The 26,300-nt window shown below is 46.0% G+C and overlaps 1 protein-coding gene across 1 annotated transcript; it reads right to left on the bottom strand.

The window, feature by feature from the left end:
* Positions 1–8,711: 8,711 nt before the first annotated feature.
* On the bottom strand, positions 8,712–10,863 carry LOC127335375 (uncharacterized). The gene is made up of 2 exons (XM_051362061.2): positions 10,594–10,863; positions 8,712–8,925 (listed from the first exon to the last, which is right to left on the bottom strand). Exons 1-2 carry the CDS (start codon positions 10,815–10,817, stop codon positions 8,835–8,837), a joined length of 315 nt encoding a protein of 104 aa, XP_051218021.1. The 5' UTR covers positions 10,818–10,863; the 3' UTR covers positions 8,712–8,834.
* Between the last annotated feature and the right edge of the window lie 15,437 nt (positions 10,864–26,300).

Below are 26,300 nucleotides of genomic sequence, written 5' to 3'. Positions count from 1 at the left end.
AAGGTGCACTTGGGGAGGCTAGCATAAAGCTTTTCATGACGCAAGATGCACAAGACCTCTCTCACATGTTGCACATGGTCCTCGAGGTTTTTGCTATAAATAAGAATATCATCGAAGTAGACAACCACGCTCTTGCCAATGAGAGGACGCAAGATGTGATTCATGAGGCGCATGAAAGTTGATGGAGCATTGGAAAGACCGAAAGGCATAACGAGCCATTCATAGAGACCGAGTTTGGTCTTGAATGCCGTTTTCCATTCATCACCAATAGCCATGCGGATTTGATGGTAACCACTACGCAAATCGACTTTAGAGAAAATCGTGGCACCACTAAGTTCATCAAGCATGTCATCTAAACGCGGAATGGGATGGCGGTAACGGACGGTAATGGCATTGATGGGGCGACAATCCATACACATCCGTTGTGTCTCATCCGGTTTAGGCACAAGAATCACGGGAACCGCACAAGGGCTAAGGCTTTCGCGGACGTACCCTTTGGCGAGGAGATCTTGAATTTGGCGTTGGATCTCCTTTGTCTCTTCGGGGTTGGTGCGGTAGGCGGCACGGTTTGGAAGCGGAGCGCCGGGTATGAGGTCGATGCGGTGTTCTATGCCTCGGAGTGGTGGTAGTCCATGAGGGAGCTCGTCGGGGAAGACGTCTTGAAATTCCTGCAAAAGAGACAACAAAGACGGAGGAATGTTGGTTAAGTCGTTAGCCGCCGACGAGGGTCCCTTGCATATGAGCACGTAGTGCAATATGGTGGATGGGTTCTCTTGGAGCTCTCTCCACTCACTCTTGGTGGCTAGAAGGACACTCTTGGACTCACTCATATATGGCTTGTGGCACTCACTCTCTTTGTGGTGGGTCGCTCCCTCTCCTCTCATCTCACTATGGTGGGTGCGGAGTTGTGCCCTCGCTAAAGCCTTCGCATTATCCGCGATGATTTGGCTAGGAGTCATCGGGCGCAACTCGAACTTCTTGTCGTTGACCTTGAAGGTGTATGTGTTGGAGAGTCCATCATGTATAGCCTTCTTGTCATATTGCCAAGGGCGGCCAAGCAACATGTGGCACACCGTCATGGGTACCACGTCACACTCGATAGTGTCCTCATAAGGTCCAATATTGAAAGTGACGGTGACGGTATGTTGTATCTTGACGTTCCCTTGTCACTCAACTATTGGATATGGTAAGGGTGAGGATGCTTGCGGAGAGTGAGGTTGAGCTTCTCACACAACTCGGTGCTCGCAAGGTTATGGCAACTTCCACCATCTATGATGACCTTGATCGACTTGCCACCAATTCCGGCACGGGTTTGGAAGATGTTGCACCGTTGTTCTTCCATAGCATGAGGTTGTGTGGTTAGCACCCTTGTGACCACAAGTGAGGGACTTGGGTCATGCTCACATAAGAGAGGATCTTCTCCACTTTCTTGCTCATAAGCTTCTTCACTTTCCACGGCGGCTTGCACAAGGGCCTCGTATTCTTCTTCATCTAGTGTCTCGATGTCACCATTCTCCATAGTGATCATAACCTTGGTGTTCTTGCACTCAAACGATTTGTGACCTTGGGTGCCACACTTGAAGCAAGTGACACTAGAGGGTCCCGTGGATGCCTTAGAGGAGGCGGTGGAGGAGACCGTTTGCTTCATGCGACTTTGGATAGTCGGTTTCTTGGATGGAGTAGAGGACACGTCGGCCTTGGCACTTGTAGCATGAGGAGTTGATGTAGAAGGAGGAGTCAATGTAGCGAGCTTGGAGGAGAAATAAGTCTTGGCCTTGGAGTACTTGATGTCCTCAATCACTTGGCGCTCGGCCTTCGATGCTTGGTGGACCAACTCAACCATGTTGGAGTAGGGTTGGAACTCGACGATCCTCTTGATGGGGTAAGTAAGGCCATTGAAGAAACGAGCAATGGTTTGTTCCTCGGACTCTTGGATGTTGGCTCGCATCATAGTGAGCTCCATCTCCTTGTAGAACTCCTCAACGGTCTTGGTGCCTTGCTTCAACTTTTGGAGCTTGTTGAAGAGGTCGGTCATGTAGTGCGTGGGGACAAAGCGAGCATGCATCTCTTTCTTCATGTCTTCCCAAGTGTCAATAGGAGGTTCACCCTTTTCTTCTCGAAGAGTGAGGACTTGCTCCCACCAAGTGTTAGCGTAGTCTTCAAACTCAAGAGACGCCATAGCCACCTTCTTGGCACCGGAGTAGTTGTGGATGCGGAAGATCTTGTCCACCTTGAGTGCCCATGAGAGGTAGGCTTCGGCGTCGTCTTCACCTTTGAACTTGGGCATGTTGAACTTGAGTTTGCCATACATGTTCTCTTCATCCTCCAAGGTTCTTCTACGAGGAGGGGCGCCTTCATCTCTTGCGGCTAGAGGAGGAATAGGAGGTCTTCTACGACCAACCATAGCATTGGGTTGGCGTTGAAGATGAACGCTTGCTTCACTTGGTTCACGGTGAGGATGTTGTTGAAGATCTTGTCGCGGTTGAGGGCGATGCTCAATGTTGGGTCTCTCATCTTGATCATAGTGCGGCTCTCCTCGTCCACGTTGGTCATGGCGAGGGTGGCGACGGAGATCTCGCCGAGGTTGATCTTGAGGACCTTGGTCTTGGGGATGGCCATCACGCCCATGGTGGGCATGGCGATTCGCTTGGTGACGATCTTGTTGAAGGTCTTGGTCTTGTGGAGGACGCTCATGTGGACGAGCATGGCGATGTATTTCTCCACGCCTAGAGTTGGAGCGAGAGTCTTCATGACGAGCATGTGGGCGATGAGGTCGATGATGGTCTTCATGCCTTGAGGAAGAGCTTGAGGACGAAAGGCCACCATGAGAGTAATAGTCTTGTGGCGAGCTTGATGAAGATGAAGTAGAGCGGTGTCGACGATGACGACCCAAGTTGGTGATGGCGCGCTCGAGGCTATCCATGCGCCGCTCCATGTTGGCATCATTGGCCGCCATTTGGCCATTCAAGTTGTCCGTAGCTTCACGAAGAAGAGCCAAGTCTTGGTTCACGGCGGAGAAGTTGTGAGCCACCTCATCGTATTGCTCATCGATGCGGGTCTCGAAGAGGGTGAGTTGCTCCTTGAACTCTTGTCGTTGCGTCCATAGGTTGTGTTGAGTAGCCAACCTCTCGGTGTTGCGGAGGATCTCTTCATCCCTATTGGTATCTCCGTTCCTATCCATGATGGAAAGACAAGAACTATGTTGTGTATGTTAGTGGAAGGAGACTACCTCACACTCTTACCAAGGTAAGATAGTATTGAGGCAATCCACCAAGCCGAAAGCAAGATCAAGTGTATCGGGAACACACGCAAAACCACACGCAAAAGCTAGCAAATATGGTGTTAGGCGAGTGTTGTGGAAAGCCAAAAGACAAATCCAAGATCGAGTATGTTGTTAAAAGTGGGTGAGGTCCAAAAATCCAAATGTCAATGTGAAAATCACTATAAACACGGAAAAAGTTGTGGAACACACACACGAGATAAGCGGGGTTAGTGCAACCAAAAGTGAGCGGAAAAGTGTATGTATAAGTGCTCGGTGTCACACTAACACAAGGAGAGCCAAAGCTTCGGTTGCAAAGGAAGAGACAACAAGATTCACACGTGGCCTCTCTTCTCCTATCTCTCTTTTGCTTAAAAGCTTTTTCTCTTTTGTATATGGTGGCACTTGCACTCGTTTGTATCTTTGGTGGCACGTGGACACTTTTGTATGTATGGGCGTATGGATGTATGGATGTATGGATGTATGGTGCTACTCGCACTCTTTTTGTGTTTTTGGGGCTTTTTCACGCACTATGTTAGCGTTAGCCTCGCTTTTGCTATCTTGCCACACGAGTGTTTGCTTCGGTGCCTTACTCAACGCGACACACACACCTCACAATGCGGGGCCACGTGCAATGTCTCGCAACACTAGACAAGCAATGCTCGATGGGATAGATCGCAAAAGGAAGAGGGGTTACAAGGTGAAAGCTGCAAGTTATACCTGCGATGGTGGTGGTGGTGGTGGTGGTGGTGGAGATCGCCGGAAGACGAGGTCGAAGGAGGGCGCGAGGAGGCGCCCGGTCTGGGGCCCGGTCGGACCGGATCCTGGACCGGCTTGCCCGGTCGCCGCCCGGTCGACCGGGTTCTGGGCTGGCTCGGCCGGTCGTGGGCCCGGTTGACCGGGTTCTCAACCGGATTTCGCGGGCTGGAGCTTTCTCTCTCCTGTTCTTCCCCAAACCAAATCCAAATCGACCAAAACGAAGGGAAACGATGGAATCGGAGGCTCAAAGTTGGGGAAATAGTAGATCAAGCACAACAACACCAGATCCACGGACCAAAACCACTCAAAACGCAACCAAATCACAGATCGGTCAAGAGGCAATTTAGGGCTATTTTTTTTGGGATTTTTTGGAAAATTTTCTAGGAACGAAATCGAGTGGGTGGAAGGTCAAATCCGCGGTAACCAAGAGCTGCTGATACCATATGATGAGGTCTAAGACCCCGTGTGTGGCCCGATCTCGCGGATTGACTTCGAAACCAAGAGGGAAGATGGGAAAACGCGAGGAACACGAAGAACACGACGAACACGAGGAACTCCGAGACTCACGCACGCACACCAACCCGATACACCCAATACTTACCCCCGTGGCTCGATGGACCACGCCAATAGAATCACCCGGAAGAGGCACGCGGCAGAATTCCCGGTGAGAGATTGGTGTTGGAGAAGAAGAGATTGGTGAGGGAGAGAGAGTAGCTTGTACTAGAATCTCACTCAACAATATCCAAATCAACAACAAGGATGGCCTTGATTACAGAGGGATGATACCCAAGGGAGACTAAGCTCAAAGGTAGGTTTGAGTTCAAAACAAGTCTAAAGAGGTAAAGGGGCGTCTGGGGTGCTTATATAGTCTTACAAGGCGTCACGGGCCGAAAAGGTATAAGTGAAACAAGTTCGGGCCGATTTGGCGACTTAAGTCGTGCAGGCCGGTCAGGAGGCCGGTCAGACCGGGCCTGGGACCGGGCTGGCCGGTTCAGACCGGGCCTGGGACCGGGCGGCAACCGGACGAGGTTCCGGGGCCCCTGGATAGCGCCCGGATGGCACAAGCGGAGAATCCGGTTTTGGACCGGGTGGCCCGGTCAGGAGGCCGGTCAGGGTTATGGACCGGGTGACCCGGTTAGGAGGCCGGTCAGACCGGGTTCTGGACCGGCCGGCCATCTTCTCTTCCTTGCGCTCTTCGGGCGACTTCCGGTCGAGCTCCATGTCCATCTTCGCGTCCAGCTGCTCCTCTCCTCCTCTTGACCATGGTGTGTCCTCCTCTTCGTGCTCTTGATGCTCCTTGTACCTAATGACACATAACACGTCGGCATGAGGTAGCAATCCATCCAAAGGGGTACCAAGATCAAGGGTGGTGAGGAGCGAGTTCACCTCATCATGAAGAGTTTTAACTCGGGCTCGCGTCATTGGTCCACTTGGGGGACTTGTTGGTCTTGGTGTGGAGGTGACCGAAGGCCACCCCGCATCAGTCCCGGATCGGAGGCGGTGTTTTCATCTTCGGGTTCCTGCTGATCCAGCTGTGCCACGGTTGCGAGAACCTGCATGGGCTGGGCGGACTCAACGTCGGGTTGTTCACCGTATCCGTATTCTTTTATCTTCCGATCGAACTCTTCGGTGTCCATGGAATCCCCGGACATTGGGCTTAGGTTGCCGAGGATTGATTCCTCAGGGTTTCCGGCACCCTCTGGACCCGGAGCGTCGCTTTCTCCGACAGCCTCCTGCTGATCCGGAGCGACAGCGTTTTCCGGCGCCTCATCCTGCACGGGGCCAGCTCCGTCTTCTTGAGGGGCGGCTCCGGCGGTATGGGCTATGAAGTGCACGAAGTGACACCTTTGCTTCTCTAACACCTGGGAGACCCAGGCGGATCTGCATTGGTCTTCCACCGTTATTTCCTGCTCAGGGGCGGATTGGGTGGGTTTTGATTTTTCCAGATCTAAGGCGGAATCTTCCTTAGGAAATTCCTGCGACTCAGATCGGATCTTCGCGACTGCGTCCTGCTCAGCGGCGGTCGCGTCTGCGCTACTTACCAGTGGGTTTCCGTCGGAATCGACGGTTTCCCCGATGAAGATGTGTATGCCGCCAACTGGGACGATGGAGAGCTTGACGGGGTCTGTCTTAGCCGGAATCCAGCACTCATCCGGAGGGACGATCGGCAGATTTCCGGCGTAGAGGACGCGCCCCACAGCGATCGTGTCGTCGTAGCTTCCCATGGCGGAACCCTCCCGGTTCCGGCCTCCAGACGCCGCAGGCCCCACGGTGGGCGCCAACTGTCGTTGCCTATTCGACGGTGCCTCGGAGGAGGGATCCTCACGAGGGGGAGAGTCCTAGCCGGAATACAAGTTGCCTAACTACGGTACAATGTCTTGCCGCGTACGTCAAGGATCCGCCTTCCTCCAAATACGTGCTGGATCCGGATACTTCATGGGCTGTCACGGATCCGGCCTCCTTCGTAGGTCGGTTGAGATCCGGCTTCCTGTTCCTGGGCTGGACTTCATCCTTCAGGATCTACAGCAACTGGGCCGCCCGATGGGCCACATGCCTCACCACCAACTATGGGCCACCCGGGCTTGCCGGATCTAGGCCATGCCGTTGATATACCCATAAAGTATACCCACAACAAAAGCGACAGAAGAGGCGAGAAACAGCGGGAAGAAAGCGCGGGAACGTGCGGTGGCGTGCGAACGCCGGCGACGCGTGGAGGCTACGCAGCACCGACAAGACGTCCCGCTTGCCCCTCCGTCGCCATTAAGGCAAAGCTGCGACGCTTCGGTCGTGTGTCACTGCGCGCGAATAACTTCTGCCTCGAGGTAGGCGACGGTTAGGTCCAAACTTGAATGTGTCGCTGATGCGTCGGTCCCGCCACTTCCCGCCTCGCTTTTCGTTGTGTCCGGCGTGCCCGGAGCGTCCCCTGTGGGACGGGGACGGGCTCGGTGCGCCGAACACCGTACCGGGCCGCGCCAGACAAAAAGAGGGTTTGGGGGACGCGGCTGGGAACATTTTTTTGTCCGGCGCGCTCCAAATCCCTTTGGGGAACGATTTGGAGGACGCGGCTGGGAACATTTTTTTTTTTGTCCGGCGCACCCCAAATCTCTTTGGGGAACGATTTGGAGGACGCGGCTGGAGATGCTCTAAGGTTTAGACTATTACTACTACACTTCTACTGCGTGGGTAAAAAAGGTACTCCCTCCGTTCCAAGTAAGATTTATATTTTATTAAAAGTAAGCTAAATAAATTTTGATTAAACTTTTAGAAAAAACTAAGGAGTATTGTAATATTATGTACATATCATATAAAAATACATTTCAAACGACATTGGTTTTATATTACACATATTAATATTTTATATAAAAAACTAGTCAAAATGTACATATTATGACTTTTCAAAAATAAATTATTCGTACAAGCTGACGAAATTGAAAGAGGTGGGCCGGGTCAACTTTGAGCGGCCGCTGGTCGTTGGCATGGCACGGTGGAATTGACCAGCAAGTGGGTCGGCGCGCGGTCCGGACGTTGCTTCTACGGTGGTGCAGAATCCGATTCCGCCTCCGGTTACGATTCAGACCCTGCTCCTCCAGCCTATATAGCAGCACCTCATCGGCTCCGGGTTACATATGCGATCTGCAATCGCTGGAAGATCGCGTGCCGTGGTGATTAGCTCTCGATCGATCCTCGGTCGCGCGCCTGCACGCACGAGCACGGACGATCGAACCGCGGCGCGCGATGGCGGCGGTGGCGCAGCGGAAGACGAAGGGGCCATCGGCGGCGAGCGCCGGCGGCGCCAAGACGAAGAGGAGGAGGAAGACGAAGGTGCTCCCGCCGCTGCTGTCGCCGGGGACGGCCGTGGAGGTGCTCCGGAACGGGAAGTGGGTGGGCGGCGGCACGGTGACGATCCGGAACGACCGCACCTACATGGTCAGCCTCCCCGAAGGCATGACCGTGCTCATGACACGGGGGAGGGTCCGGCCTACCGACGGATACGGCACGCTTTATTCGTAGGGATCAATCGGATCGGACAGCCTCAAGGAACGGCGGCGACGCCGGAGCGGAAGGGTCTGCTCGCCGACTTCGGGGTTTCTTTACTTCCACGTCTAGCCCTTAGATTCTTTTCTTCCATTTACATAGATTCTTTTCTTCCATTTACAAGAATAGAGAAAGGAAGATCTGACATGTAGTGTCTCGGAATCAAGGTTTGTTTCAGGTTCCATCTCACTGTATTTCTGCTGTGTATTTGTACTCATGTAGTGTAATTATATTGGATATTACCTGATGCAGTTGTTAATATCTTATCTGAATGAAAATTTGAGCGAAATCAGTCAAATTCCCAGCCTTGCAGGCTGGACATAATCTTTGCGGCAACGTCCATGATTTTGCCAGGTCTCAATTTACTGTTTGGTCGATGGTACATCAGGAAGAAAATTAAATCTATATTACCATCAATTATCACGAGACAAGTTGATGTGTGCAGGTGAATAAATAAACCATACTTCAGACCAGAGTCAAATAAACTCATTCCGAAATCAGTAGCAAGATGAATCTTGATTGACCTAATACACAGTGCAGCTTGGCAGCAAGGAGAGTATTTCAGCACTAACTAGACCAGGGCTCAATTTACACCAGGGAAAACAACTAAACCTATATTCCAAGTACCAGCATACATAAACCCAGTCTTCAGACGAGATGGAACAAACTCATTGTGAGATCAGTAGCAAATTGAGTCTTGATTGACCTAATACAGAGTGTAGCTTGGCAGCAAGCAGGGTATTTCAGCATTAACTAGTAAAATGAAAAAGCTGCGAAGCAACTACTTGGTTCTCTTGACTGCACGCCTTCCCTGGCCCTTCTTTGGTGGACCCTTGCCACGACGCTTGAGCATTTCAAGCTTGGTAAGACGCCTGCATAGTTTACAGAGAAAGATACAAGTTGTTAAGACAGAGTTGTCACAGCACACTATTAAGCATCAAATCAGCCTTCCTAGAAGAAAATCTTTCGTCTATGGTTGTTATGAATGATATCACGGCAAAGGAAATAAACCATGTGAGGTGGTGAAAATGGTAAGAACAGTGATGCATTTCACAACAGGGGACACCACTGATAACTACAACATTTTCTATCTGAACATCCCATGCCGTTGGTTCCATCGTGATTATGCAAATTTCGCATGACATGAAAAAATGCACCTAGGTACATGCCAAGATGGTCAATCGATTCAGCCTATGAAAACAGGACAACTTCAGGGAATTTCGCAGAAAATTTGGTTAGCTCAAATATTGGCCATATAATATCATGTTTATTACAACTCAAGTTCTTACAGTTGACTACCACTACCAACATATTCATTCTAAAGGGACAAATACAGAGTAAGCAAGCAACCACTATGCCCACAGTATTTTGGTAAAGCCAGAAAATAAAGACTGAGATAGGACACGATGCAAAATTGGTGCAGCCCAATGAAGAATTGCCACATGGTGCGTGATGTCAGCAACACGAAAATCTTGTCATCCGCTCCAAGATCACATGGTTGGGATCGCATCGTGCCCTATGGCAAGAGTTGCCACATTTGCCCAATATTTTCCTGAAAATAGTCTTGCTGGGCCTTTCAGTGGCAAAGCCAGCAATAGGAAAGGATTTGATAGACCACACATTTTGAAAGTCATTACTTGTTAGCGAGCAAGGAAATACAAAGGTGGTCACTCATGCCAAATGTAAAGAAATACAGCCAACCTATCAAACAAAATATACGCATCTGGTAAGACTTGCTTTTACATGATTATAATCAGCACTCCAGTTACCTCTGACTAACCGAGTAACCGATCACAAGAACTGGCCTGACTGAAGCAGATGCATAAAGTACTCATGGGCTAAAGGTAACAGATTTACCTAACATCCTCTAGCATATGCATATGCACATGCATATCCACACAGCCAAAAAAGATACAATTACCTATTCATAAAAACCAACATTCGCAAAATTGCACATCACTCAGGCATACCAATAAGAGAGAGATGCATAGCAAGTACACACCAAATATATGCAAAACAACAGCCAAACACAATCCCTGTCTTGATCAAACTACCCTAGATTTGGACAAATGAGACCTAGAGAAGCAAATGGAATAGGTATTTGTGATCTTAAGAGCGGCAATCTAAACATTAGTGCTGAAAGTAGCTTTCTCAAAACTACGGTCAAGAATCAAAACAGCGAATTTATAGCAATGACAGGCTGTTAATCCGCTCTGAGCCTGCAACCACAAAATGATGCATGTACCAATAAAAATCACCGCACATTTGCTACCTGGAATCGCCGAGCTAGTAATTAGCGAGGGCAGTCGGGCGACCAAATGCGTAGACATCAGCAAGCAACGAAATAATACTGAGCCAGCACCTGACGGCTCACCAGGGCGGCGAGCCATACAAGCAATCACATGGCGTCAACAACACCTCTCCGAGGAATGAAGCATAACGACGAACACTTGGCGGGCGAGCGCAACCCCAAGACGGCGCAACGAAGGTATTAGTTAGAGAGGAAAGAAGCGCGCGAAAGGCGTGTGCTGGGAGCTTACTCTTTCTCCTCGCGTGCCATGACGATGGGGTCGTCCCGCTTGATGTCGTAGGGGTACCACTGCGCCAGCTGCTCTCCGATGAACTTCTTCCGCAGCAGCTTCGTCGCCGCGCGCTTCCCCGAAGGGTTGACCGCGTGGCCGAACACCGCGGCGTGCGCCTCCGCTGCCCCCGCCGTCACCGCCGCCGTCAGTAGCTGCCGCAGCCCGCCCGCCGCCGCGCTCATCTCGCTGGCTCTTTCTCTCGCTGGATCGGACGCTCCCGGGCTTTTGGGGCCTCTTTACATTGTTTCTTATTACGTGGGCCTGAGGATCAGTGGGCTGGCCCGGATCAAACTTTTTTTGCAAAATACCATCCTTCCATTTGTAGTGGTCGCACAATGCTCAAATTTGTTTTTGTAGTGGTCACACTCAAAGAAACCTTATTTTTGTAGTCTAGCCATGCGTGATAGCTATGAATTCTAAGAAAAACATGATGAATATATCGGAAAGTATCACATGATCCCAAACTTGGAATGATACCACTTCTTAAAAATCAAATTTACTAGTTTCTAAAATAGTTGAAAAATATATGTTAAGTGTTCACAAGATGTGTGATGATGGCTAAGCCTTAATTGTGTGGCCCGATCTCACGAATTGACCTAGAAATAGAGGGAATGAGGGATGAACAAGAACAACAACGAAGAACACGATAAACGCACGCAACATAACCTAATACGATCTGGTTTGCTCTCAACGCTCAAAAACACCGTTCGATAGAATCTCTCGAGGAAAGACACGAAGTAGAATCTCCAAGAAAGAGATTGGTATGCAATTGATGGAATCACTCGTATGAGAGACCGAAATAAAATCACACAAGTGAGCAATCAATCACATAAAAGAGGGCTTTGATACAACTCATAGATTTGTGTCTAATAGACAAGGGGGTTTCCCTAATCCACTAAACCAAGTTCTAGTTCATCATGGACTAGCTAATTAAGGGGTGGGTGGGTGCCTATTTATAGGAAGCCACTAAGAGCATCACTACTAGAGCCCTTAAAAGAGCTAAACCCTTAAAATAATTGTTTTTAAGGGCTGAAGCATTTTCACGGCGCAGATCAGTGCCCCTAAAACTATAAAGCCGTAAAAAATTAGAGATCCGACCCTCTTTTGACTCGTCAACCCTCACTTCCCCTCCCTCGCTTGCACCGTGGCTCTCCTGGAAACCCTATACCCCTTCCCTCTCCCTCGCGACGTCGCATCCCCTTTCTCCCCTCTTTTATCTCTTCTCTGTGAGCACGAGCGCACCCACCGCAACCATGTCGCCGTCGCGCCAATGATGCAGACCACCTCGGAATAAGATGTGTGCACGTTGAGCTCCATCTCGTCTCCCCTGCGTTCTGGGTGAAGGAATTTTCCCGGGAGTCCCTCAGTGCGTCGTCACCGTCGTCGATGTCCTCTCCGGCCACCGCAAACCTCCATCGATTTTGCCGGACATGGACCTCCTCCTGCTTTTATGAAAACACCAGCGTGCTCCTGGTACTGCAGCGCATCTCCCGAACCACTCGCTCGTCTCCATCCCCTCTGTTTCATCTTCCCGGTGGTGATCGGTGCTGTTTTCCGCAAGTCCTCGTTGACGGCTACAGTCCGGCGGTCCTCCGGTGACCCTTTCGAAACTGATGAGGACATCCCATCTATTGATACAACCGCTGTACCTACAGCCACACAAATACAAGGACCAATCACTCGAGCTCGTGCCAAACAACTTAACTATCAGGTACTTTCGTTTCTTGGAACTGTTCCTCATATACATGAGAATATGATGCTGCCTAAATCAGATATGTTTGTTACTCTTAGGAATGATGGATCTAGCATGGATGAGGAGGACAAGCATTGGAGCATGATCACACATGGAGGAGATGGCAGCAAGCACTTGAGGATTGAAGATGACGCCACAAGTGGAGATTTCAGGACTTTGAAGCCACCATAAGAAGAGATGAAGACATGGACGAAATATAGAGTTCTCCACTTCATAATTTCGTCCATAGCATAATATGGTGCTGCGTCACCTTTAGTGCTGCGTCACCTTTAATACGTATGGCTGGTCGAAACCCCACCTTTTCCTCCTTTAAATACCCCCATAGCCGTCACGTTTAGACTCGGATTTTGATTAGATTAAAAGTTAGCCATTGCTGCAACTCTCGTGTACTTCTTTTGAGGCCAACGCCCAGAACAAGACCGACTATTCGGAATCCCACCTTTTCAATAAAGCTTTCATCTATATCCGCAATATTCTGATTGCATTATTAGTTCTTATTTGTTCTCGATTTCAGGTAGGAATTAAGACCCTCGCTAGTCAGGCTGATCGTGCATCCGCAAGATCAGTAGCTCCCGGAGATTGTCCTAGCGATTGCATTGGCGCACGAGCTTTGCACGTGTAGTCGGATCGTCAAGCACGAACTCCACCAACAAATCGACGCTATCATACTCTCATCGAAAGATCGGCCACCTTTGTCCTATCAAGTGGTATCAGATTTCAGGTTGCTCGGTGAGATTTTACTGTTCTCCTAGTGTAGATTGCATCTGCCATCATACCCATAAACCACGAAAAAGCCAAAAATACAGTTAGGGTTTAGATCAGCTCGTCCCATAAACCCCCCTGCCACGCCTTGCATTGTCTTTTCAGTTTTGCATAGTTGAATTTGTGTCTGCATCTTCGTGTCGAGTTGCTGGTCTTAGCGTCTAGTTCCTTTAGAGTTTCGAGTTCTGGTCATAGTAGTTACGCCGCCGCCGCATACTCGCATCGCTCGCAGATCATCACCCACCATATTCTTCCGCCATCGCCAGATACACCTGCCGTATACATACTGCCATATACTTCCGCCATCGACATATACACCTGCCATATACATCCTGCCATATACTTCCGCCATCGCCATATACACCTGCCATATACCCCGGTTCCTACCACGACACGGATTTGTGCTGTTCCTCTGCCGCGACAGAGTCCGTGTAGACTAAGGTTTTTCTGTTTTTCCTTAATAGCTGTTGCCTTCTAACTTCATCCTGTGCTGTAGAAAAATTTTCCGTGAGATAAGTTTCGGCCGCCAGTAAAGAATTGGAAGGAGAGCAAAAAAAAAAAAAAGTCTGGAACCGCCTCCGAAAAAAATTTCTGGCTACATTGGTTTTCCACCTTGGCGATCACTTTTCGCCACTGGCCGTTATAGCGACATTTTTTTTGCGCCTGCGCGCTTTTCAGAGCACTTTCCAGAAATTTCGACAACAAAATTTTCTGAGGCTATACTGTTTTTAGACCTTGGGGATCAGTTTGAGACACTTGCCATCATAGTGATTTTTCGCACCTCGCGTCGCCACATCATCGCCACCTCATCGCTGCTAGTTGCTTGTGTGCCGCGCCGTGACCTCGTTAGTGTTCTAGGCTCGCGTCTCTAGTACGGACTAGCCTAGGACCAGCACAGTACCGTTGTTGAGCATACTTTCAATACTGCATCGCTGTTTTGACAATTGCTGTTTTGCTACCATATATAAGCCATCCTACAGCTCCACATATTGTCTCCACGTGCACTGTGTCGACCCCAGGTAATCGCTTTGGCAATCTTTGGAGACGCTGATCCTTGTTGGTTGCCGTATCACCTTCCTCCTGTTTGGTAAGAACTTGTAAGAGCTTTGTATTTTGCTTGACGAATTGTGCGTGAACCACCATATTCCGTAGTTTCTAGGCATATACATTGTTGCTTGTTGCATACTAACTATGACAGGCACAGAGTCGGCGAACGTTGACCCGGATAAGATGATGAATGCAGAGATGCATGCTCACTTCACCCATCTTTTGGGCGGGCATGCAACCGACGTGGATGGGCGCCTCGGTGATGTTGACGCCAAACTCACCGACGCGCTAGACAAGATCGATGGCCTCGAGGCATCCTTCAACTCCAAGCTCGACGCCAAGTTCCAGGAGTTGTTGACTCGGTTACCGCCGCCTCGCGCCAATGTGCAACGCCGCGCACGCCGCGTTCCTCGTGCGGACGTTCCTGCAGGTACCGCTGCTGCTGCTGCAGCCGCACATGACGCGTCTTCTGATGAAGGATACGAGGATTATGGAGGGAACGAGGATGAGCACGTAGATGAGAACGTGCTGGATGATGAGGAGGTCCAACAACCTGCTCCTGGTCGTCCACGGCAGCTGAACCGCCACGCTCGACCACCTCCACGGCCGGTACGTGATGATGATCATGTTGCTAAACTAAAATTGAATATTCCGCCATTTGAGGGTAGATATAATCCTGATGCATATCTTACATGGGAATTGAAAGTAGAGCAACGCTTTGCATGTTTACGCTATCCTGATCATTTGCGCGTTAGTGCTGCTACTTGTGAGTTCACAGATTTTGCATCTATTTGGTGGTCTGAGCATTGTAGAGTACACCATGCTAATATTCCTACTACTTGGGTTGGTTTAAAACTTGCTATGCGTACTCGTTTTGTTCCTCCACATTATCAACGTGATTTGCTTAAAAAATTGTCTCGCTTAGAATAATGAAAAAATTCGGTAGAAGACTATTATCAAGAATTGCAAACTGGTATGATTCGCTGTGGTATTGTAGAGGATAATGAGGCTATGCTTGCACGTTTCTTTGGTGGTTTAAATAAAGAGATTCAGCATATTTTAGATTATAAGGAGTACAACACTATTACTCGCTTGTTTCATCTTGCTTGCAAAGCTGAACGTGAAGTACAGGATCGTCAACCACCATGGAGAAAAGCTAATGTTTCTGCAGGTCGTACATCGTCATGGACTTCGCGACAATCAGCGCCACCATCTCGTGGGGCTGCACCAGCACCTCCTACCTCCAAGTACACCGCGTCTGCATCACGAACTCCATCTGCTGCTGCTCCACCACCATCTGCTGGTCCTCCTCGGAGTTCATCTTCGATGGCCTCCACGGGGAAGACGCGCGACATACAATGTCGCAAATGCTTGGGATTTGGACACATAGAGAGAGAATGCAGAACCAAGCGTGTGATGTTGGTGCGTGAAGATGGCGAATATGATTCTGCAAACGACTTTGATGAAGATACATTGGCCCTTATTGCTGCACGTGATTGTGCCAATTCTGATTCTGAGAGAGAGATGGAGGTAATGGAAGCTGACACTGCTGATCAGTACAGGAGCTTAGTTGCACAGCGTGTGTTGAGCGTGCAATTGAGCAAAGCTGAGCATGATCAACGCCACAATCTGTTCCAAACACGAGGCGTTGTAAAAGAGCGAGCTATAAGGATCATCATTGATGGAGGGAGCTGCAATAATCTGGCTAGCGTTGACATGGTGGAGAAGCTTTCTCTCCCTACAAGACAGCGCACACATCCATACTACATTCAATGGTTTGAGAGCTCTCGGAAGCTCAAGGTAACAAGAACTACACGTGTGCATTTTACTATTGGTACATATTCTGATTTTGTTGATTGTGATGTTGTACCTATGCAAGCTTGTTCTTTGTTACTTGGTAGACCTTGGCAATTTGATAGAGAATCTGTTCACAATGGTAAAACTAATCAGTATTCTCTTATGCATGATGGAAAGAAAATTGGTCTCAAACCTATGACTCCTGAACAAATACTAAAAGATGATCTTGCTAGAGCTAGTAGAGTAAAAAACGAGGAGAAACATAAGAGTGAGAATCAGATTGTTGCTGCAGATTTTGTTCCACATAAGGCTAATACTAAATCTGATTCGAACCATGCTACTGAAATTCGTTTAAAAAATCCTTGTTTGCTTGCTAGCAAATCTGATATTGCTGAACTTGATGTGAACACTACTCAATGCTATGCTATTATTTGCAAATAAGTTCTATTTTCATTTGAGGATATGCCTCCTTCTTTGCCACCTGCGGTTGCTAACCTTTTGCAGGAGTTTATTGATGTGTTCCCACAAGATGTACCACCTGGACTACCACCTATCCGTGGGATAGAACACCAGATTGACTTGATTCCAGGTGCTTCGCTGCCCAACCGTGCGCCATATCGTACCAATCCTGAAGAGACGAAAGAGATTCAGCGACAAATTCAGGTTCTCCAAGATAAAGGTTACATTCGTGAGTCTCTTAGTCCATGTGTTGTTCCTATTATTTTGGTACCTAAGAAGGATGGTTCTTCACGCATGTGTACTGATTGTAGAACTATTAATAATATTACCATTCGTTACCGTCATCCTATACCTCGTTTAGATGATATGCTTGATGAATTGAGTGGTTCTATTATGTTCTCTAAAGTTGATTTGCGTAGTGGTTACCACCAGATTCGTATGCAATTAGGAGATGAATGGAAAACAGCGTTTAAAACTAAGTTCGGTTTATATGAGTGGTTAGTAATGCCTTTTGGTTTAACTAATGCACCTAGTACTTTCATGAGACTGATGAACGAAGTTTTACGTGCTTTTATTGGACGTTTTGTGGTGGTATACTTTGATGATATTCTGATTTATAGCAAATCTTTGGAGGAACATTTGGATCATTTACGTGATGTTTTCAATGCTTTACGTGATGCACGTTTGTATGGTAATCTTGAGAAGTGCACCTTTTGCACCAATCGAGTTGCGTTTCTTGGCTATGTTGTTACTGCGCAGGGAATTGAAGTTGATCCAGCCAAGATTGAGGCAATTGAGAGTTGGCTGCAGCCTAAGACGGTCACACAAGTGAGGAGTTTTCTTGGCCTCGCTGGTTTTTATAGGCGCTTTGTGAAAGATTTTGGATCCATTGCTGCGCCGCTGAATGAGCTTACAAAGAAGGATGTGCCCTTTGTGTGGGGTGATGCACAACAAGAAGCCTTCATGATACTAAAAGATAAGTTAACACATGCTCCATTACTCCAACTTCCTGATTTCAATAAGACTTTTGAGCTTGAATGTGATGCTAGTGGAATTGGATTGGGAGGTGTGTTATTACAAGAGGGCAAACCTGTTGCATATTTGATGGCGTGTATTTCACACGTTCGTTGGGCAACCCCAAGAGGAAGGTATGATGCGCACAGCAGCAAGTTTTCCCTCAGAAAGAAACCAAGGTTTATCGAACCAGGAGGAGCCAAGAAGCACGTTGAAGGTTGATGGCGGCGAGATGTAGTGCGGCGCAACACCAGGGATTCCGGCGCCAACGTGGAACCTGCACAACACAACCAAAGTACTTTGCCCCAACGAAACAGTGAGGTTGTCAATCTCACCGGCTTGCTGTAACAAAGGATTAACCGTATTGTGTGGAAGATGATTGTTTGCGAAAACAGTAGAACAAGTATTGCAGTAGATTGTATTTCAGTAAAGAGAATTGGACCGGGGTCCACAGTTCACTAGAGATGTCTCTCCCATAAGACGAACAGCATGTTGGGTGAACAAATTACAGTTGGGCAATTGACAAATAAAGAGAGCATGACAATGCACATACATATCATGATGAGTATAGTGAGATTTAATTGGGCATTACGACAAAGTGCATAGACCGCCATCCAACTGCATCTATGCCTAAAAAGTCCACCTTCAGGTTATCATCCGAACCCCCTCCAGTATTAAGTTGCAAAGCAACAGACAATTGCATTAAGTATGGTGCGTAATGTAATCAACAACTACATCCTTAGACATAGCATCAATGTTTTATCCCTAGTGGCAACAGCACAACACAACCTTAGAACTTTCTCACATCGTCCCAGTGTTAATGCAGGCATGAACCCACTATCGAGCATAAGTACTCCCTCTTGGAGTTACAAGCATCTACTTGGCCAGAGCATCTACTAGTAACGGAAAGCATGCAAGATCATAAACAACACATAAGCATAACTTTGATAATCAACATAACAAGTATTCTCTATTCATCGGATCCCAACAAACGCAACATATAGAATTACAGATAGATGATCTTGATCATGATAGGCAGCTCACAAGATCCGACAATGATAGCACAATGGGGAGAAGACAACCATCTAGCTACTGCTATGGACCCATAGTCCAGGGGTAGACTACTCACTCATCACACCGGAGGCGACCATGGCGGCGTAGAGTCCGCCGGGAGATGAGTCCCCTCTCCGGCAGGGTGCCGGAGGCGATCACCGGGATCCCCCGAGATGGGATCGGAGGCGGCGGCGTCTCCGGGAAGGTTTTCCGTATCGTGGCTCTCGATCGGGGGTTTCGTCACGGAGGCTATTTGTAGGCGGAAGGGCAGGTCAAGAGGCGGCACGGGGGCCCCACACCACAGGGCCGCGCGGCCAAGGGGGGGGGCCGCGCCGCCCTAGGGTGTGGCCCCCTCGTCGCCCCTCTTCGTCTCTCCTTCGGACTTCTGGAAGCTTCGTGGAAAAATAGGCCCCTGGGCTTTGATTTCGTCCAATTCCGAGAATATTTCCTTACTAGGATTTCTGAAACCAAAAACAGCAGAAAACAAAGAATCGGCACTTCGGCATCTTGTTAATAGGTTAGTTCCAGAAAATGCACGAATATGACATAAAGTGTGCATAAAACATGTAGATAACATCAATAATGTGGCATGGAACATAAGAAATTATCGATACGTCGGAGACGTATCAGCATCCCCAAGCTTAGTTCTGCTCGTCCCGAGCAGGTAAAACGATAAATACGTATAATTTCTGGAGTGACATGCCATCATAATCTTGATCATACTATTTGTAAAGCATATGTAGTGAATGCAGCGATCAAAACAATGTGTATGACATGAGTAAACAAGTGAATCATATAGCAAAGACTTTTCATGAATAGCACTTCAAGACAAGCATCAATAAGTCTTGCATAAGAGTTAACTCATAAAGCAATAATTCAAAGTAAAGGTATTGAAGCAACTCAAAAGAAGATTAAGTTGCAGCGGTTGCTTTCAACTTGTAACATGTATATCTCATGGATATTGTCAACATAGAGTAATATAATAAGTGCAATATGCAAGTATGTAGGAATCAATGCACGGTTCACACAAATGTTTGCTTCTTGAGGTGGAGAGAAATAGGTGAACTGACTCAACATTAAAAGTAAAAGAATGGTCCTTCATAGAGGAAAAAGCATCGATTGCTATATTTGTGCTAGAGCTTTTGATTTTGAAAACATGAAACAATTTTGTCAACGGTAGTAATAAAGCATATGCATCATGTAAATTATATCTTATAAGTTGCAAGCCTCATGCATAGTGTACTAATAGTGCCCGCACCTTGTCCTAATTAGCTTGGACTACCTGGATTATCACCGCAATACATATGCTTTAACCAAGTATCACAAAGGGGTACCTCTATGCCGCCTGTACAAAGGTCTAAGGAGAAAGCTCGCATTTGGATTTCTCGCTTTTGATTATTCTCAACTTAGACATCCATACCGGGACAACATAGACAACAGATAATGGACTCCTCTTTTAATGCTTTAAGCATTCAACAACAATTAATTCTTTTCTCATTAGAGATTTGAGGATGTTTGTCCAAAACTGAAACTTCCACCATGGATCATGGCTTTAGTTAGCGGCCCAATGTTCTTCTCTCACAATATGCATGCTCAAACCATTCAACTCAGTGTAGATCGCCCTTACTTCAGACAAGACGAACATGCATAGCAACTCACATGAAATTCAACAATGAAAAGTTGATGGCGTCCCCAGTAAACATGGTTATCGCACAGCAAGCAACTTAATAAGAGATAAAGTGCATAATTACATATTCAATACCACAATAGTTTTTAAGCTATTTGTCCCATGAGCTATATATTGCAAAGGTGAATGATGGAATTTTAAAGGTAGAACTCAAGCAATTTACTTTGGAATGGCTGGAAAATACCATGTAGCATAGGTAGGTATGGTGGACACAAATGGCATAGTGGTTGGCTCAAGTATTTTGGATGCATGAGAAGTATTCCCTCTCGATACAAGGTTTAGGCTAGCAAGGCTTATTTGAAACAAACACAAGGATGAACCGGTGCTGCAAAACTCACATAAAAGACATATTGAAAACATTATAAGACTCTACACCGTCTTCCTTGTTGTTCAAACTCAATACTAGAAATTATCTAGACCTTAGAGAAACCAAATATGCAAACCAAATTTTAGCATGCTCTATGTATTTCTTCATTAATGGGTGCAAAGCATATGATGCAAGAGCTTAAACATGAGCACAACAATTGCCAAGTATCACATTACCCAAGACATTTATAGCAATTACTACATGTATCATTTTCCAATTCCAACCATATAACAATTTAACGAAGGAGAAACTTCGCCATGAATACTATGAGTAGAAACCAAGGACATACTTGTCCATATGCTACAGCGGAGCGTGTCTCTCTCCCATAAAGTGAATGCTAGGATCCATTTTATTCAAACAAAACAAAAAACAAAAACAAACCGACGCTCCAAGAAAAAGCACATAAGATGTGATGGAATAAAAATATAGTTTCAGGGGAGGAACCTGATAATGTTGTCGATGAAGAAGGGGATGCCTTGGGCATCCCCAAGCTTAGAGCTTTCACTCTCCTTGATCATGTTGCATCATACTCCTCTCTTGATCCTTGAAAACTTCCTCCACACCAAACTCGAAACAACTCATTAGAGGGTTAGTGCACATTATAAATTGACATATTCAGAGGTGACACAATCATTCTTAACACTTCTGGACATTGCATAATGCTACTGGACATTAGTGGATCAAAGAAATTCATCCAACATAGCGAAAGAGGCAATGCGAAATAAAAGGCAGAATCTGTCAAAACAGAACAGTTCGTATTGACGAATTTTAAAATGGCACCAGACTTGCTCAAATGAAAATGCTCAAATTGAATGAAAGTTGCATACATATCTGAGGATCATGCACGTAAATTGGCTTAATTTTCTGAGCTACCTACAGGGAGGTGGACCCAGATTCGTGACAGCAAAGAAATCTGGAACTGTGCAGTAATCCAAATCTAGTACTTACTTTTCTATCAACGGCTTAACTTGGCACAACAAAACACAAAACTAAGATAAGGAGAGGTTGCTACAGTAGTAAACAACTTCCAAGACACAAAATAAAAACAAAATACTGTAGGTAAAAACATGGGTTGTCTCCCATAAGCGCTTTTCTTTAACGCCTTTCAGCTAGGCGCAGAAAGTGTGTATCAAGTATTATCGAGAGATGAAGTGTCAACATCATAATTTGTTCTCATAATAGAGTCAAAAGGTACCTTCATTCTCTTTCTAGGGAAGTGTTCCATACCTTTCTTGAGAGGAAATTGATATTTTATATTACCTTCCTTCATATCAATGGTAGCACCAACAGTTCGAAGAAAAGGTCTTCCCAATATAATGGGACAAGATGCATTGCATTCAATATCCAAGACAACAAAATCAACGGGAACAAGATTATTGTTAACGGTAATGCGAACATTATCAACTTTACCCAAAGGTTTATTTGTAGAATGATCAGCAAGATTAACATCCAAATAACAATTTTTCAGCGGTGGCAAGTCAAGCATATTATAAATTTTCTTAGGCATAACAGAAATACTTGCACCAAGATCACATAAAGCATTACAATCAAAATCTTTAACCTTCATCTTAATGATGGGCTCCCAACCATCCTCTAACTTTTTAGGAATAGAGGCTTCACGCTCTAGTTTCTCTTCTCTAGCTTTTATGAGAGCATTTGTAATATGATGCGTGAAAGCCAAATTTATAGCACTAGCATTAGGACTTTTAGCAAGTTTTTGCAAGAACTTTATAACTTCAGAGATGTGGCAATCATCAAAATTCAAACCATTATAATCTAAAGCAATGGGATCATCATCCCCAATGTTGGAAAAAATTTCAGCAGCTTTATCACAGGCAGTTTCAGCAGTTTTAGCAATTTCAGGCAGTTTTTCGCTTTGCATTCGAAGTGGAAACATTGCTAACACCAATTCTTTTATTAGTATTAGTAGTGGGTGCAGCAACATGTGTAGCATTAGCATTACTAGTGGTGGTAATAGTCCAAACTTTAGCTATATTCTTCTCTTTAGCTAGTTTTTCATTTTCTTCTCTATCCCACCTAGCACGCAGTTCAGCCATTAATCTTATATTCTCATTAATTCTAACTTGAATGGCATTTGCTGTAGTAACAATTTTATTATGATGATTCTCATTAGGCAAAACTTTTGATTTCAAAAGATCAACATCAGCAGCAAGACTATCGACTTTAGAAGCAAGTATATCAATTTTCCCAAGCTTTTCTTCAACAGATTTGTTAAAAGCAGTTTGTGTACTAATAAATTCTTTAAGCATGGCTTCAAGTCCAGGGGGTGAACTCCTATTATTGTTGTAAGAATTTCCATAAGAATTACCATAGCCGTTGCCATTATTATAAGGATATGGCCTATAGTTGTTACTAGAATTGTTCCGGTAAGCATTGTTGTTGAAATTATTATTTTTAATGAAATTTACATCAACATGTTCTTCTTGTGCAACCAATGAAGCTAATGGAACATTATTAGGATCAATATTAGTCCTATCATTCACAAGCATAGACATAATAGCATCAATCTTATCACTCAAGGAAGAGGTTTCTTCGACAGAATTTACCTTCTTACCTTGTGGAGCTCTTTCCGTGTGCCATTCAGAGTAGTTGATCATCATATTATCAAGAAGCTTTGTTGCTTCACCAAGAGTGATGGACATAAAGGTACCTCCAGCAGCTGAGTCCAATAAATTCCGTGAAGAAAAATTTAGTCCTGCATAGAAGGTTTGGATGATCATCCAAGTAGTCAGTCCATGTGTTGGGCAATTTTTAACCAAAGATTTCATTCTTTCCCAAGCTTGAGCAACATGTTCAGTATCTAATTGTTTAAAATTCATTATGCTACTCCTCAAAGATATAATTTTAGCAGGGGGATAATATCTACCAATAAAAGCATCCTTGCATTTAGTCCATGAATCAATACTATTCTTAGGCAAGAGATAGCAACCAATCTTTAGCTCTTCCTCTTAATGAGAAAGGGAACAATTTTAGTTTAATAATATCACCATCTACATCTTTATATTTTTGCATTTCACATAGTTCAACAAAATTATTAAGATGGGCAGCAGCATCATCAGAACTAATTCCAGAAAATTGATCTTTCATGACAAGATTCAGTAAAGCAGGTTTAATTTCAAAGAATTCTGCTGTAGTAGCAGGTGGAGCAATAGGTGTGCATAAGAAATCATTATTATTTGTGGTTGTGAAGTCACACAACTTAGTGTTTTCAGCGTTGGCCATTTTAGCAACAGTAAATAAAACAAACTAGATAAAGTAAATGCAAGTAAACTAATTTTTTTGTGTTTTCGATATAGCAAACAAGATAACAAGTAAAGTAAAACTAGCAACTAATTTTTTTGTATTTTGATTTAGTGCAGCAAACAAAGTAGTAAATAAAACTAAGCAAGACAAAAACAAAGTAAAGAGATTGAGAAGTGGAGACTCCCCTTGCAGCGTGTCTTGATCACCCTGCAACGGCGCCAGAAAATATGCTTGATGGCGTGTATTTCACACGTTCGTTGGGCAACCCCAAGAGGAAGGTATGATGCGCACAGCAGCAAGTTTTCCCTCGTAAAGAAACCAAGGTTTATCGAACCAGGAGGAGCCAAGAAGCACGTTGAAGGTTGATGGCGGCGAGATGTAGTGCGGCGCAACACCAGGGATTCCGGCGCCAACGTGGAACCTGCACAACACAACCAAAGTACTTTGCCCCAACGAAACAGTGAGGTTGTCAATCTCACCGGCTTGCTGTAACAAAGGATTAACCGTATTGTGTGGAAGATGATTGTTTGCAGAAAACAGTAGAACAAGTATTGCGTAGATTGTATTTCAAGAAAGAGAATTGGACCGGGGTCCACAGTTCACTAGAGATGTCTCTCCCATAAGACGAACAAAGCATGTTGGGTGAACAAATTACAGTTGGGCAATTGACAAATAAAGAGAGCATGACAATGCACATACATATCATGATGAGTATAGTGAGATTTAATTGGGCATTACGACAAAGTGCATAGACCGCCATCCAACTGCATCTATGCCTAAAAAGTCCACCTTCAGGTTATCATCCGAACCCCCTCCAGTATTAAGTTGCAAAGCAACAGACAATTGCATTAAGTATGGTGCGTAATGTAATCAACAACTACATCCTTAGACATAGCATCAATGTTTTATCCCTAGTGGCAACAGCACAACACAACCTTAGAACTTTCTGTCACTATCCCAGGTGTTAATGCAGGCATGAACCCACTATCGAGCATAAGTACTCCCTCTTGGAGTTACAAGCATCTACTTGGCCAGAGCATCTACTAGTAACGGAAAGCATGCAAGATCATAAACAACACATAAGCATAACTTTGATAATCAACATAACAAGTATTCTCTATTCATCGAATCCCAACAAACGCAACATATAGAATTACAGATAGATGATCTTGATCATGATAGGCAGCTCACAAGATCCGACAATGATAGCACAATGGGGAGAAGACAACCATCTAGCTACTGCTATGGACCCATAGTCCAGGGGTAGACTACTCACTCATCACACCGGAGGCGACCATGGCGGCGTAGAGTCCTCCGGGAGATGATTCCCCTCTCCGGCAGGGTGCCGGAGGCGATCTCCTGGATCCCCCGAGATGGGATCGGCGGCGGCGGCGTCTCTGGAAGGTTTTCCGTATCGTGGCTCTCGGTACTGGGGGTTTCATCACGGAGGCTATTTGTAGGCGGAAGGGCAGGTCAAGAGGCGGCACGGGGGCCCCACACCACAGGGCCGCGCGGCCAAGGGGGGGGCCGCGCCGCCCTAGGGTGTGGCCCCCTCGTCGCCCCTCTTCGTCTCTCCTTCGGACTTCTGGAAGCTTCGTGGAAAAATAGGCCCCTGGGCTTTGATTTCGTCCAATTCCGAGAATATTTCCTTACTAGGATTTCTGAAACCAAAAACAGCAGAAAACAGCAACTGGCACTTCGGCATCTTGTTAATAGGTTAGTTCCAGAAAATGCACGAATATGACATAAAGTGTGCATAAAACATGTAGATAACATCAATAATGTGGCATGGAACATAAGAAATTATCGATACGTCGGAGACGTATCAATATTTTAGTGAGAAATTGAGTGGGTCTAGTCTGAACTATTCTACTTATGATAAAGAATTATATGCGCTGGTTCGGACATTAGAAACTTGGCAACATTATTTATGGCCTAAAGAATTTGTTATACATTCTGATCATGAATCTTTGAAGCATATTCGTAGTCAAGCTAAGTTGAATCGTCGCCATGCAAAGTGGGTTGAATTTATTGAGTCTTTTCCTTATGTTATCAAACACAAAAAGGGTAAAGATAATGTTATTGCTGATGCTTTGTCGCGCCGTTATACTATGCTATCTCAACTTGACTTCAAGATTTTTGGATTAGAAACTATAAAGGAACAATACTTGCATGATGCTGATTTCAAAGATGTGTTGCTGAATTGTAGAGATGGTAGAACATGGAACAAATTCGTCCTCAATGATGGATTTGTGTTCCGTGCTAACAAACTATGCATCCCAGATAGTTCCGTTCGTCTTTTGTTGTTGCAGGAGGCGCATGGAGGAGGGTTGATGGGTCACTTTGGTGTCAAGAAGACGGAAGATGTACTTGCTGCACACTTCTTTTTGCCACGTATGCGTCGAGACGTTGAGAGATTTGTGGCACGCTGCACTACATGTCAAAAAGCTAAGTCTCGCCTT

Source organism: Lolium perenne, chromosome 1, assembly GCF_019359855.2.
Source record: "Lolium perenne isolate Kyuss_39 chromosome 1, Kyuss_2.0, whole genome shotgun sequence".
NCBI lineage: Eukaryota > Viridiplantae > Streptophyta > Magnoliopsida > Poales > Poaceae > Lolium > Lolium perenne.
The sequence above is the reverse complement of the archived record's forward strand: the minus strand, read 5'-3'. Positions and strand labels throughout refer to the sequence as shown.

Coding starts and splice junctions, on each gene's coding strand:
- LOC127335375 (XM_051362061.2), bottom strand. CDS start 10,817: ATGAGCGCGGCGGCGGGCGGGCTGCGGCAGCTACTGACGGCGGCGGTG. Junction 8,926..10,593: donor ATGGCACGCGAGGAGAAAGA/GTAAGCTCCCAG, acceptor TAAACTATGCAG/GCGTCTTACCAAGCTTGAAA.